Source organism: Alligator mississippiensis, chromosome 1 (genome assembly GCF_030867095.1).
Source record: "Alligator mississippiensis isolate rAllMis1 chromosome 1, rAllMis1, whole genome shotgun sequence".
Taxonomy (NCBI): domain Eukaryota; kingdom Metazoa; phylum Chordata; order Crocodylia; family Alligatoridae; genus Alligator; species Alligator mississippiensis.
In genome coordinates, this window is record NC_081824.1 from 328,443,883 (window position 1) to 328,459,442 (window position 15,560).

General features: G+C 44.0%; 1 protein-coding gene across 3 annotated transcripts in view; it reads right to left on the reverse strand.

Moving 5' to 3' along the window:
- Positions 1-15,560, reverse strand: part of TBL1X (transducin beta like 1 X-linked) — a 321,636-nt gene that overhangs the window by 94,907 nt on the left and 211,169 nt on the right. For all 3 annotated transcript variants that reach the window (XM_019495106.2, XM_059720930.1, XM_006273491.4), the window contains one exon: positions 8,150-8,257. In XM_019495106.2, coding sequence (XP_019350651.1) covers positions 8,150-8,207 — 58 coding nt within the window. In that variant the 5' untranslated portion in view covers positions 8,208-8,257. The remainder of the gene's footprint in view (positions 1-8,149; positions 8,258-15,560) is intronic.

Sequence of the window (15,560 nt, forward strand, 5' to 3'; positions counted from 1 at the left end):
CTGTGGGTTTGGAGAGACTGGGGCCTGCCTGGCTGGTGCAGCAGGCTACCACATGAATTAGAATAGGCCTATGGGGCTTGGAGGCCAGAGGCATGAGTACAATAGTGCTGGGCAAAATAGGTACCAGAACAGTGCTGAGAATAAAGAAAGTGAGGGGCTTGAGGCCCCCGAACCAGTGTAAGGTATATAGCTCTGAGAGTGAGGCCCAGAGTGAGTGAGAGGGTAGATGGCCAGGGAGCCATTGTATCACCTTGACTGGCCCAGGATGGGGCCAGGGCCCAGGATGGGCCAAAGGGCAAAGGTGCCCACTGTGAGGGGTGGGTCAGTGCTGTAGAGGGCCTGGAATCCCAACTGGCCAGAGAGCAGGGCCAGGCCTAGACAGGTGAAGGTCCCTAGAGTGGGGGACTAATGGCGAGAGGTGGGAGCCAGAGCCATCTTAACCAGTGAGGGACCTGAGGATGAGGGCCACTCGTCTACTTAAAGGCCTACAGAAAAAGCCCTATGTGGACTGATTGGGAGACCTGAACCTCTTCAGCCCCCACAGAAGAGGGGCTCATGGCCACTTACAAACTCATTGGGGGGGGCGGGGGGTGAGGGGCAGCAAGAAATAGAGGATACAATGTTTACCAGGGTGCCTGTCAGAGTAACTAGAAATAATGGCCACAAACTGGAAGAGAGCAAATTCATATTGGACATCAGGAAAAAATTCTTTACAGTGAGGGTTGCTAAAATATCGAATAAGCTTCCAAGGGAGGGGGTGCTGTCCCCTTACTTGGAGGTGTTTAAAAGGAGATTGGACACACACCTGGCTGGGTTCATCTGACCCCAGTGCTCATTCCCTCGATGATCTAATAGGTCCCTTCTGACACTAACATCCATGAAACTATGAAACTATATGGGGGGGGGGGGGGAGTAGAGCCACCTGAAAGTAGGAATGCAAGGGACTGGGCATATGGCTGGACAGGGGTCAGGGAGAGCCTGAAGGAGAATTAGGGCCCAGAGAATAAAAAAGTCTCCCAGATGGGAGGAGGTATACCCTGAAGGAGAACAAGGGAGAGCTCAGGGAAAGGGCAGGGTAGTCTGCCCCTCATCTGGGGTAAGACCTGAAACTGAACCCTGCTGGAGTTGGATGGTGTGGTGGGACTGCTGGTGGTGGGGCAGTCCCCAGGAAATGCCACACATGTGCCTTCCCAATGAAAAGCAAGGATGGGGTGCTGGAAAGCCTCATCCCCCACTGCCTTGTGGGTGACCCCATGGAGGGGAAAGGCTAGAGGAGCACACCCCAACAAAAGAGCACTATGGGGCCAAGTTTCACTGAATGGGGCCTGAGGCCTAAGGAGGAGAGTGTAGGTCCAGTGAGGGGCCAGGGCCAGGAACCAGTGAGGGACCTGAGGCTTAGAGTGTGATTGTGTGATCCAGTGAGGGGCCAGTGTGAGTATGTGGCTCAGTGAGGGTCGAGTGTGAGTGTGGCCAGAGTGGGCCAGAGGTCAAGTGCAGGGCCAAGGGTATGTGGAACAGGGTGCCACCTGCGAAGCATGGGACACAGTGTAGGGTCGGTTTGGAGCCATGTGTTTGGCCCAGTGCATGGGGCAGCCTCTTGCATCACATCTATTCATTTTTATATCAAAGGTATGGTGGGTGAGAGCCAGACAGACTGCCCTTAATGGGGGGGGGGGTCAGGATCAATCTCTTTGGACCACCCCCCCTTACAGGCAGATTTAATTTTCATTATAATAATTGGTATTTAAGCGGTTTACAATATCAAACGTATGCTGGTAGGGGTATGTGGGCAGCCGGTAAATCTGGAATGGAGTACGTAATAAGAAAAAGTTTGGGAACCTCTGGTTTAGAGAGTATCCACAATATTGCTAGTCTCTAATATCACCACTGTATGGTTCTGCCTGGATGTCTCTGGCATGTCTTTTTAACATGGCTACCCCCAAATTACTGAGAAGGGGAGGGAGCCCAGGGCATGCTGGCCAGTCCAGCCTCTTGAATAGACTTAACGGCAAAAAGGGATAAGATGGGTGCCTGCCCCAGGTGTAGGCAGTGATTGGCATGCCTGAGGCAGAAATAGAAGGTCAAGTGACCCAAGGAGAGGCTCCAAAGTCCAGAGATTGATCCAGAAGGGGCAGTTTGGCCATAGGGGTTGAAGGAGGCAGAGCTCCAAGGAAGAGCCAGTCCAGGCTGTCTGGGAGAAAAGACTTTGTGCCACAGAAGGGTGGAAGAGACCCCGCACTGTGAGCAACACAAAGTAAGTGCCTTGAACCTTTCATATTGGTGCCACCGTGGGCTTGTGTTTTGCAAGCTTTATGTTTTGGAAGCAGGAGCTTATGCTTTTGATTTACATTTGGAGGGTGTTAAGTACAGGAAGAAGTCCAAATACATTCAGAGAGAAGACTGTGGCATGTCAAAGGACTGTGGCATGTCAGATATCTGCTAGTACAAACTGGGGAGTATAACTCTCGTGCCCACAAGGGATATGCTTAGGGGCCAAGTGGCCCAGAGCCCACAAAGGGCTAGAGCTAGAGCCCAAGAATCTAGGTCCTGGTGTAGTGGACTCTGGGCAATGGGACCCAGCCAGATTAAACATGAGCTAAGGTTGGGAAGGATCTGGTTTCAGATAAGGACCTACCCCAAAACCCACATCCACCTTCTGGGGGCAGCCTCCCTTCAAAACTATAAAGTCAAACCGCAGCAGGTGAGATGGGGGGGGGCAGGACCCAGAGTCTGGAAACAAAGGGTGAGGAGGTCAGAGCCCAGCAGCCAGCCAGGCTGGGAGCCTTGTCATGCCAGCACTAAACATTGCTGTTAGTCTTCTACCAGCTCAAATTGTTTAAAGTGTTCTGTGGATATTTTCCCACACACAATGAGCAGCATCACAAAAATGACTATAAAAAATTACCATCTCAGAAATAAAATAAAAGAATTTTTCACGTCTTCTTTACTGTGATGGCCATTTTCTTTCTGTGGGCTGAACTGGTGGGTTTCATTTTTTTTCTTTTATTCATTGTTTCTGGATAGACAACTTTGCATTTGGATATATTGAATTGCATGTCGCTTACATTAGCTTGGCTTTCCAAACCATGTTGATCAGTCTCTATAACTGAAGTGCTGCCATCTCTTACCACTTCATCAATTATTTCCTATCTACAAATTAAATCAGCAATGATTTTAAATTTTCTTCCAGATAACTGATAAAGCTGTTGAATAGTATAGGAATGGGAAAAGATCCCTCTGGAATTCCAACTGGAACATCCCATTAGATGAATATTGTCCATTTCCAATGACTTTTCAAGATCTTTCAGTTAACATTAACAGTTAAATCTTTCAGCTTTTAATCCATTTGATGTGGACTATACCGATTACATATAGTGTTAATTTTATTATAGTGGGTATATATACACATGAAATGAATGTGAAGCAATAAACTTTGTAGCAGTTTACACAGGAGTAAACTGCTCTCAGTTGCAGTGTCTACACATGTGCCTGGGACAGCAGCAATGAGCCAGGGCAAAGCAGGCCCCCAGCTGACTGGGCTGGCCGGGCACAATTTATGCCTGTGGTCGGTGTCCACATGTGTGTTTTAGCGCAGTAAATTATCCTGCCATAAGATAGTATTGCCAGGTACAATACTATCTTATGGCAGAATTAATTAGTTTACTATGCCCTAATACCAGCACACGTGTAGACCGTGACATTTCACTATGGAGCTAGTTAGTCTACTCCACAGCAAACAGCATGTGTAGATGCACCTGGTGTTATTCAAGATTAAGAAGCTTAAGTCAAATACCTCACAAACTCCTCCTGTATCCTAAAATTTGTCATCAAACAACAGTACTAATATAGATAGTTCAATGATTTAACGCTTCCAGATTCAAATATTCAATTATAACAGAAAGCAACCTCTGACTTCCACTTTTAATCAATGATTTCCCTACTACCACCATTTCAGAAGATTTTAACTTTCTCTCTAATAACATCATTAGAGTATTTTCATGACCACCATTCACTAGTACCACTGCCATGGCAATATTCGAAATATCCTCAAGAACTCTGCAGAATCAGTGCTGCCAAATTTTTGTAATGATCTGGGTATGGACTTGCCTTATATGCATTTAAATTCTTGGTGTGGTATATGTTCCTTTCTGTTTGAATATTAAAGAAAAGGCAACCAACGAGGAAACCTGAGCCCTTGTTTTCTTTTAAAATTACTTTATTGTCTCCATTTTTATTTAATTTTTTTGATGCTATCTGGGCTTGGCTAGGTGTCATGAGCCTTGGTCCATATTCCAATGTATAATATTAGTTATACAAAAACTAGAAAAGATTCCTGGTTTTGCTGGCAGCATAAACTACAGATGACTGAACTCAAACTATATGCAAAATAAACACCGTCCCTCTAAGGATTAAAAAAGTGCATGTCAAATTTACAATAATTAGAGGTTCTTGTTTAGACATTTTTAATTTGTATCTCGTCATTCTACATTGTTTATGCTAGCAGGTGGCACAGCATCTTACAAGCTGGGATTTCTTTATTTGTCTAACAAAAAATACAAATGTAAAACCTCATAAGGGAAAACAGTATGAGCATGGCTCAGAAAATCAAAACCAACTGTACAGTACATGCTTCTTAAAAATAGATCTGTTGGCTCAGCGTTACTTATAATTCTCATTTACTGTACAAGACTACTGTGTCTTGTCTTGTGTCAGGCACTAGTACTAAGACTATGTATTATCATCCAGGTCCTAATATGCTCAGTTTGATCTGGTTTTCTTAATATCATTAGACCAGTTTCTGCTTACTTAATAACACCTGTAGAAATTATCAAACAAAATCAGTGATGTCAATGCAATTACACTCACACTCTTCCTGTGTGTGCAGGATTATATATTTTTATTGTCAAATAATAGCGTGAATATGAAGTAACAACGATATTTTCTCTAAAAATGCTAGAAAAAAAATCAATAAGAGCCTTCAGCCATTGTTCTTTTGATCCTGTCATTCATCAGTAAGTCCTTAAAGATTTGTTTTGAATCAATCCACAGCATCAGTTTGGCTATTGACAATTCAAGCAGAACATGAAGCCTACCATATTTAGTTTCTTCTTTCCAATGGGGAGAAGCTGTTATGTTGCAGCAACATAATGTGGAAAAAATATAGTACAAATGTAACAATTTTAATGAGATTTATGCAACTCTTTGAATGTTCAAAAGCCTATAAACTCCAGTCAATTTATTTTGAAAAAATTGGTTAGTTTGTGATCAAATTATATTTCCCCCCATTCTCGTGAACTGAAGCCAAAAACCAGATTCTAATCCAAGGGTGGGCAAAACGCAGCATGTAGGTCAGATACAGCCTGCTAAGTGATTCCATCTGGCCCATGGCAGTTGTTGTGAGTATGACTGATCCTGCTTCCCCCCTGGTGTGGAGATGCCACATGGCATGGCCCACTGTATCCCTGCATGCAACTCTTGGGCATGCTGGTAGCTGTAATCTGTGGGGCAGGGTGGGGTGGGGTGGCAGCTGGTCTCAGGTGCCCAGCAGCCACTGCTGCCTGGAAGCAAGTGTCACAAGCCCCTGGCCCCACTGCCTGGGCACCCCCAGGCCCATCTGCCCTGCACCCACTGCCGGTAGTACCAGATAGAGCAGGCAGGTGGGGTCTCCATGGAGTTCAGGCCAGGACCCCTGCAGGCTTGGCACACTTGGCTGGGTGGATAGTGGTGTCCAGGAGTTGGATGGGCAGATGGGGCCAGGGATGGGATTGTGAGTCAATGACAGTGCAGAGCTGGGGCTCAGGGCCCGGAGCACAGCTGTAATCTGCTCCTCACTCATCCCTGCAATGGGCACAAGTCCCCTGTCCTGTGGTTCCCTGCAGAACTGATGCCCAACACAGGGACATGTAGGGGCAGGATCATGGCTGTGTCCCAGGCCCTGGCCTCATGTTATCATTGCTCCCCAATTCCAGCTCTGGCCCATGCCCTGCTCAACTGTCCTGCTCCTAGACACTGCTCCCTGCCTGCCTGTGGCCCTATCCATCCATCTGAGCATACCATACCCACAGGGATCTTGGGGTGGGCTTCATGGAGACCCACCTGTTTGCCCACTTGCTCCATCTGACACCCCTAGCAGTGGGTGTGGGGTGCATAGGCCCAGGGCCAGATAGGAAAAACTGGCACCCCTCTGGCCCCCTCTTTGCCGTACCAGGCCATGTAAACAGCTGTGACAGGGCCAGGGCTGATGCTGGGTCAGCACTCCACCTCCTCGCCTCTGCCTTCCAGCTCTCAAGAACTCATCCAAAGTCCTTCAGTGATCTCTCCAGCCAAAATAATTGCTGATTAGTATGTTGGGATGTGGGTTAGGGCCATGCAGTTAGAGCAAACAGATCTGCCAATATGACAGATAGCTAAATTATCAAGAGCCCTTTAGAGGATCAAACCTTGCAAGTCTACTACGTGTAGAGACGCCTTGTAAGCTTCAATGAACGTTTCTTGTATTGAGGGCTCATAGTACTGGAATTGTTCTATCAGGGTGGCAGAAAAACAATAATCCACTGAGTGGATCCAGGCTAGAATGGCTAATAGGAGGCATTCTCAACTCCCAAATAGAGATTTGGGTCTGATTTTCATAGATTCATAGATTCATAGATGTTAGGTTCGGAAGGGACCTCAATAGATCATCGAGTCCAAACCCCTGCATAGGCAGGAAAGAGTGCTGGGTCTAGATGACCCCAGCTAGATGCTTATCTAACCTCCTCTTGAAGACCCCCAGGGTAGGGGAGAGCACCACCTCCCTTGGGAGCCCGTTCCAGACCTTGGCCACTCGAACTGTGAAGAAGTTCTTCCTAATGTCCAGTCTAAATCTGCTGTCTGCTAGCTTGTGGCCATTATTTCTTGTAACCCCCGGGGGCACCGTGGTGAATAAAACCTCACCAATTCCCTTCTGTGCCCCCATGATGAACTTATAGGCAGCCACAAGGTTGCCTCTCAACCTTCTCTTGCGGAGGCTGAAGAGGTCCAGGTGCCCTAGTCTCTCCTCATAGGGCTTGGCCTGCAAGCCCTTAACCATACGAGTGGCTCTTCTCTGGACCCTCTCCAGGTTATCCACATCTCTCTTGAAGTGTGGCCCCCAAAACTGCACGCAGTACTCCAACTGTGGTCTGACCAATGCCTGATAGAGGGGAAGTATCACCTCCTTGGATCTGTTCGTCATGCATCTGCTGATGCACGATAAAGTGCCATTAGCTTTTCTGATGGCTTCGTCAAACTGCCGACTCATGTTCATCTTGGAGTCCACTAGCCCCTTTCCCCCCTTTTCAGCTGCTAGGTTTTTGGTTCCTTCTGTCAAAATAAAGGGGACAATTTTTTTCCCCACACATCTCTTTTCTTCCTCCCTCCCCATACCCATTACCCAACTTCACAGAGGTTGCCTCAAACCTGCTGAGATCCTGGATGTCACTCCCTGAGCAATGTGCTTGCCCCTTGCAAACATTAAAACAACATTTTCTGTCAGAGTTGAAATAACAAAAGGATTCTATAATAAAATACCAATCTGAACATATTTTTTAAAAGCACAGGTTAGGGTTTTACTCTCAAAAGATTCCCCTATATATATATAAAAAAAACAGTGCCAGATGTGCAAAGTGAAGGGAAGAGCATACAACTTAGGGTCTCAACAGAGAGGCCAACCTATGTAGTTGTTTAAATACATCATTTCCTTGATCTCTCTCACACACACACACACACACACACACACACACACACACACACTGGATCTATTACAAACATACTGATTATGTAGATGACTATCTGTTTGCAACCTGGTATAAAGCTTTTTTGAAGAAAATCTCCCCACATTTAACAAGGACCTGATATAAATACTTTCAAGTGGCTAAGAAAGCAAAGAATAGAAATATTTGTGATTTGTGCATGTATGTTGCCAAGAAGAACATAAGCTATTATGACAATTCTGCTAAATATTTACTGACATAATGATATTTATTTTCTTGTTTTACCCAGGACCTCCATGGGCAGGGTATACCTAATATTTAGCACCTCCGTACTTGATATATTTGAACTTTTATTATGGGAGTTGGCTTTTCCTTCTCACACCCATGATCCAGTGTTGTAATAAAGTCAGGAAACTTACCTGATTCCTGGAGATAGCGATACACCAAGAAATTCACTTCGTCACTGGTTATGCTCATCTTAGCCCCACCTCAATATGATGAGGTTTATAAGAAGTGTGATCCACACTCTGTTCAAAGAGGGAAGAAAACAAGAGTTACAGTTCTATCATGATAATATGTAAACATTATTTAAAGGGACATCATTAACATTTTTAAGGTCTAATATGTTTATATGAATTACAGTTGTTGTGACCCAATGTGAAGAATTATTTAAATGCTGTGAATCTAGTATTCACACCATGCTGTGCCATTTTATTATTATTTACAAGCAATATTTAAGCCAGGGGTGGGCAATTATTTCAGGCGGAGGGCCACTTACTGAGTTTTGGCAACCATATGACAGGCAGCCAGGAGCAGATAAATATTAATTTTCTAAATTTTTTAGGGGCCCCATGGGCTGGATAAAATGGCCTGGCGGTCTGCATTTTGCCCACCCCTGACTTAAGCAGTACTTACATAAATATTATATATTTGAAAGAGGCAGAGAAAGTATTTTAAATCATGAAAGCCCTTTACTGCTGTTAACTCATTTTCTTAAAGAGCTTTACTACAGTTCTCTTGGACACCCTTCTTCATTGCATGAGCACCTTCTAATCAGTATTGCTGACATTTATTGCCAGAGATAGTATATCATACCACACCTACTCTTTTCTAGCTCACACTTAATAATCTGGTCTTTTGCTTACTGGTTTATAATTTGGGAAACAGATCGTTCCCTTTGAAAGAAGGAACAAGGCATAAAAGTACTCCGAGAACTTTAAACAGCAGTAAAATTAATAAGCAAACCCAAAAGGAAGAACAAACAGTGTTTATTAATAAGGCATACTAGAGAACACCTAGTACTGAGCAATAAGGTAAGCACACACCCATTTGATGTCTTTGAAGTACTTCATTATTTATGATGTACCAGATGAAGCCTAAACAGATCACTAAGAAAACCATAACATAAAAAGGAAGGGTTTTGCACAACCAGTTAGGATATATTCTTTGATAATGAATAGCACATTGGGTTTAAATGTAGATGATAGTCCAGTTTAAAATATCTCCTTTGAATTTTGATAAAAATCCATTTCTTTCTTTTTTTTTTTTGTTCTTTTTCAGCTAGTTCAATTTAAATGACTTTTCACACAGCTTCGATACTCACCGTGAACTGAAGAATAGCCTTAGAAAGTTTTGGATGTAAAAGTGCGCTTACACTCTGTCAGGCAAATGGTGTAACAAGCAGACTTGGCACCCAGGGCAAACTCTACAAGGGCAGGGGGTGCATGGTTCTGAGCCTGGGAATGGGCTCCAGGGGAAAGACGTGGTGGCATATGTGGGGTCTGAGAGTGGGGTGGTGGCGAGGGGAGTGTAGTGTCAAGAGTGGGAGCCCACAGGGGAAAGGGAGTACATGATTTCAAGAGCAGAAGTGGGGCATTGGGGTAACCATCTTATCCATGCCAGGAAATCCTAAACAGTTAGTGGCTGAGCTGCTGCTGCTGCTTCTGCCACTGTGTGCTCTGTCCACCCTGGCTGTTGCTCTTAAAGCAGCTGCAGCCTGGGATGCTCTGGAGTTCCTGGCTCGGGTATGCTGCTCGGGTACAAACTTTCCAGGGGTGCAGGGGTGGGGAGGGTTCTGGCATCCCTCCTAACTTGGCATATGGGGCAGGTGCCCCTTTCACCCACCCCTAGTTATGCTATTGCTGCCACAAATTATAAATTAAACATTCGTAGGAGTCTGCTGTTTGTTTTAATTTCCCGTATGTCTCCTCTTGGCAGGCAGAGTTGTCTTTGTTCATTGAAAACCTCTTCAGTAATTCCTGTTGCCTAAAGTAGCACCTGCTACGGCAGGCAGTGCTGATCAACTACAAGTTTCCCCTGCTGCTGATCTAAACCAGCAGGTCACTCATGACTGAAACAGATGTCTCTGCATATTTATGTAAATGGAGTTCTTTTGAACTGTGTTATGCCTTTTATTCTCCTTCCCTGCTATATTTCATCAATGACTCAGATGCTGTTTTTCCATAACAACGGATACCTTGCTAATTTAAGGGACATTCTTCTCTAGTAGTCTATTCAATAGTGCTGCAGTTTATACTTCATGCAGCTGAGAAACATAAATATGGCAAGTCTTGGGCTGCTTTCAACAGGAAAAGGTGGCTTCATCTTCACAGAAAATAATTATCATCAAGGTGGTGCTGGACTGAGACTCAAGAAATCTGGTACAATTTCATTTTTTTTTTACACCGATTCTATGTGTAACCCTGGGAAAACCTGTGCACCTCGGGTCTTTAATTTGTAAAATGAGCTATGATATTCCTAGTGCCCATCATCCTTGAGGGTATACATGCATTAATGTATGCAAGTATTGCAGTTTAGTAGCTATGGTGGAGGCAAAAGTACCTTCATGAACCACAACATTTTGTTATAAAATGACAAAAGTACACATTATAAGATCTCACTAGTTATGAGTTTCAATAACAGGCCCCTTAAAAAAAGGGACCAACTTTACATACAATTGTATTACTTTCTGCGAAACAGAACTGGTTTCAGAATAATTCACCAAATGGTTCTCAACAAGGACACTGATGATGACTGTTAAGGCCATTTTTATCTCCACCCATTTGATTACATTTAAAAATATATTTTTTTCATAGTTGTTCATTGCTACAGCTGTGGTAATGCAAGAAACTGTGACTGCTACTGTTAAAAAGGAACATGTACAATTTTTTTTCAGTGCATTAAAAATAGCAGTTTCAGTTTTTTGGTGGTAGGAAAGACAGGGAAGTTGAAACCTCTTACAAAAATTCAGTTTCAGTGATGACGTACATTGTAGTGGCATGAACATTATTAATAAAACCACAAGAAATTACAACTGCTCCTTCTGCCTGTGATGCATCTGATTAGGTTAAATTATTAGTGCTATAATCCTTCCTTGTTCTGAGGGGATTTTACTTTTTCCAGAGGACACCTTTGTTAAATAAATTAAAAACCAGAGAAAATCAGCCTGACTGAAAAATAAATAGTTTGGCAACCATGAAGAAAGCCTCCACAGCAGCTACCTTCCCCCCACTCCCCTTTTTTCGTATTAGAATTCCAAACACAGTAAGTAGCTGGATTTATAATGCATTTTCCCTGCAGTCAGTGAGCAGGAATTACTTTGACATATGTGTCAGATCATATCTTTATACACATTGTTACCGTGCCATAAATAACCAGATGATCCCTGCTCATGCGTTTAAGGTCTCCCCTCCCTCAGATGCCATTGCAGCAATCAGATACACAACTATCAGGCTCTAGCCATCTGAAATGATCCAGAGATCATGTCTCTGCCCCAGAGTAATCTATTCATTAGGAATCTGGCTCAGCCATGAAAGACTTCACTCAGTTTCATTAACCCTGCTTTTTGATTACCCCCATCCCTATACGTGAAAACCCCAAACTCGATGGATGGCAGAACACAGAGTGGGGAGGAGGGGAATATAATTATCTCTGGTGTAGCTCTAAGTCTACTCAGAAGAAATAAGCAAGCAAGCAAACAAACAAAAAGATTTCCCCACAATAAAACCGAGTTTGAAACATAAAAAGCCAGCAAAAGACTCCAGTTGATGCCACAATGTAATTATTTCTGTAAACTGATAGTCTCCTGTCATTAGTGGGGATCAATATTGTTTAGGTGAATAATTATTTTCAAAGTGCAGTTCAGAAAAAGAACGTGTGTGTTTAGGACTATTTCTCATTTAAAGTGACAGCATTTTTAGCTCCCCATAGCAATTGCAATGCACATACACAAAACCCAAACCCCAAACCCAAAACAAAACAAAACACAGGAAAATGACCTAAACACATCCAGGCATTCTTTATCTGAAATACCTCCCCCTCACCCACTTGCAGATTACAGCGTTCTATTTTCTTCAATCATTCGTAAAACAAAATTGAATTGTAGTCCTCTGAACAGAGTCGTGTGGTTAATGTGAGGCATGATAGCAGCGCTAATAAACTCAATGAATGTATTTGCATACTTAAATTTGAACGGGCATTCTGTTGACCCCAAGCAACAGTATAGTTTTCCTATCTGCTATATTCATGCAGGGTTGTTTAAATAACTGGAAGCAGCCATTGAACCCACTGAAATGCCCTTCTTTAATTATACTGTGAAACTGAGGAAGGTAAATTGGATGCCAGCCTTTACATCTTATTTTTAATCCCTAATTTTTATTATACTCTATTATACTTTGATCTTCATAGCCTGCCCCATTGCTAGGCCTGGGATGAGGACACTGTAGGTGGCAGCAGAGGCTCTTTCAAAAGAGGATTCTGGATTTGTTGCTGGAAGCCGTCAGTCACATAGGAAGAGGGAGGGTGTAGTCTCAGCCACGCTTTCCTCCCCTTCAAACAGTCACAGTGCAATCAATGCATGATCATTGCCTCAGTCAGGAAAAGAGAGATGGGGTAGGACATGGGGAAAATAAGAGTGCCCAAAACTTCCTATTTTTTAATCCCTTCTCTTCTGGGGAAGGTCATGGGGGAAGAGGTTAGGGCCAGGAACTGGAAGCAGGCAGAGGAGAAAATGGCAAACAACTAGGTGGGTCCTTGCACTGTTTACTGGTGGAATACGGCAGCTCCAGGCTGCTTAAATTGCATGGACAAAGATATTTCAAAAAATAATGGCAATTTGGAAATAAAACTATCCAGTGTTCAATGACCATTTACTGGACCAGATAACCTATCTAGGTAGTTGTAAATAATGGGTGTATTTGACAGCGCTGCCATCAGAGTTCTTTGCTGCTGCTCTCACTTTGTTGCAGACATATGGCATGGGCAGCTATTTTTGCCACGAATTTCTAAAAACACCCTCACAGAAAAGGCATCATGTCCTCAGGGTTCTTCCTTCTCATTTCATACCAAATTCTCTAATTAAGAGGGGGGGGGGGATATTTCTGGGCATTTATACAGATACAGGGAGCCTGCTCCAATGTGCTGGAAATCCAGCGCATTGGAGTGAAGCACGTAAATTGATGCGCTCTGGCACCCTCGCGCATCATGTGCATCAGTGGCATGTTTGATGTGCTTTAGTTCAAAGTGCACCGCTGCCATTTTCTCAGCATGGAGGCGTGCTGCACCACTGATACACTTGACATGTGGATACTTTTAATTAGTGTGACGCAGCCGGTGGTGTCTATGGGTGGTCCCTGCTCACTGCCACTGATATCGCAGGAGGCATCTGCAGGCAGTTCCCACTCACCCCCATGGTGCCCCCCCAGTCGTGGGAAGCACCAGTAATTCACGAGCCTTACCATAGTACTGTAGCACAACAATCATTAAGAATCAGCAACTCCTTAACCCATAGGCTGACAGTGTGTTTTTCCCCCCACACCTTTCTGTTTGTCTTCTATTCTAGCTCTCTTGAGTAGGGACTTCACCCTGTTCCATGTTCAGGCTGCCAGAATTCTTGTAGGGTGAAAGAGGGCAGACGGCCCCCTCTTTTTCATGCCTACTTCAGTTCTTAGATTGGTGCCAATTTCAGCAGCTACACTGAAAGACATTTTTTCATTTTAGGCATCCTCTGACAATCTCCCAATTCCAGCTGATGACAAGATATCATCAACAATAAGCTCTGCCCACGTGAGTGGCCAAAATATGGCTCATAAATGCCCTCTGAGTGCTTTGCCTTTGTGAGGCTTGAACCTGATTTCTTTGTGACTGAGGAAAATAAATAAGTGTTGGCATCTGGGAGGTGGCACCAAAATGAGATGTCATCTGCAGTGAACTGCAGAGATCTATAAACCTCCCCCTTTCCTTCCTTATGAGAGGAATTAAGTATTTAACTATATTAACACTGAAACCATCATCACTGGGGTCCTGAATTATTCAGTGACATGAATGGGGCAGCTTAAACCTTTCTAAGCAATTGTTCCAGGCTCTCTGCACATTCACAAAAATGTCTTTGCAAAAGTTCTACTTGAGGCATATTTTTAGTTTTTTTCACAACCAAAACACCTAGGCCAGGTAGAGATATCACACTTTTACTGGTGTAAGTGATTGGAAACTGGTCTATATCCATAACACAGGGGTGGGCAAAACGCAGCTTGCGGGCTGGATGCAGCCCACCAGGCCATTCTATCCAGCCCGTGGGGCCCCTAAAAAATTTAGAAAATTAATAGTTATCTGCCCCTGGCTGCCTGTTATGTGGCCCTCAATGGCTTGCCAAAACTCAGTACGCAGCCCTCCACGAAAAATAATTGCCCGCCCCTGCCATAACAGAACAGAAGCTCAGCACACAAAACTAGTCTCTACCAGTAATAGAACAGAAATTCAGCACATGAAGACTAGTTAAAAAATAGCAGAACCCAGTCTAAAATTTGCACCGCCTCCTGCCCCCATCCAAAGGGCTAATGAGTGTTCTGTTTGCTACTGATCTAAACTACACTGCTTGCAGAAAACAATGCAACTTAGATTGATTCTGCCTTGGACTTAAGAATGTCTGTACCTAGCCCTAGAGATGTGGTTTGTTGTTTTAAAATGAAAAGCTGAGATTCTGGAGAACAAGATAACAGCTTCAATGAAGTCCCAATGAGCTGAACCATCAACTGCCACCTTAATCAAATGCCCTGTCAAGAACATTTATAGTAGCTCATCATGAGCCAAGAACTCCAAGACAAAAGATGCAGGGCTTTCTGAAAGCCCAAATACCCTAACTTTGAAACTAGTCTTTTACAACCATCTCAGCAATTATATTTATTTACCCTAACCTTTCTTCTACCCTTAAGGCTAGGGACAGACATTACACATAAACTGGTTTAAGTGATCAGAAACTGGTTTAAACCTGTAACAGAACAGGCGTTCAGTGCACATAAACCATTTTGAAACCTGGCTGAAACTGGTTTGAGATAAACCTGGCTGAATGTAGTATCAGACTTAACTGATTTGGCTCAAATCGGTTTATGCAATGTCTGTCTCAGACCACTTGCTGGTTTAAATTAAACCAGACTTCTCCAGCATTCCAGCATGCTCTCTGGGATGGGATGGGCTCTCTGCTCCACAGCAAGGCTAGCCCCTCCCCTCTGTTCCTTGGGTGCAGCTCTGGCAGAGACTGCAGTCTGCCTGGCTTCTTCCTGGTACCGCCCCCCACCCCAACTCCCTGCTAAGCAGGTATTTCCCCCTCCCCTCTGCCTTACACAGACACCGCTCAGCATTAGCTAGCATACCACACGATGTCTGTGCTGTGGGAGACCAGACAAAGGCAAACAGGATTACCAAAAAGTTTGGGTTTTTTGGAGCTAATCAACATGTAGCTGGTAACATCTCTTCTTGGAAAAAGTTGTTTAAGAAGAGCTTGAACTAATGGAGAGAAGCTTTTGTTTTCTTTGTTTTCTTAATGGGCAGATAAAC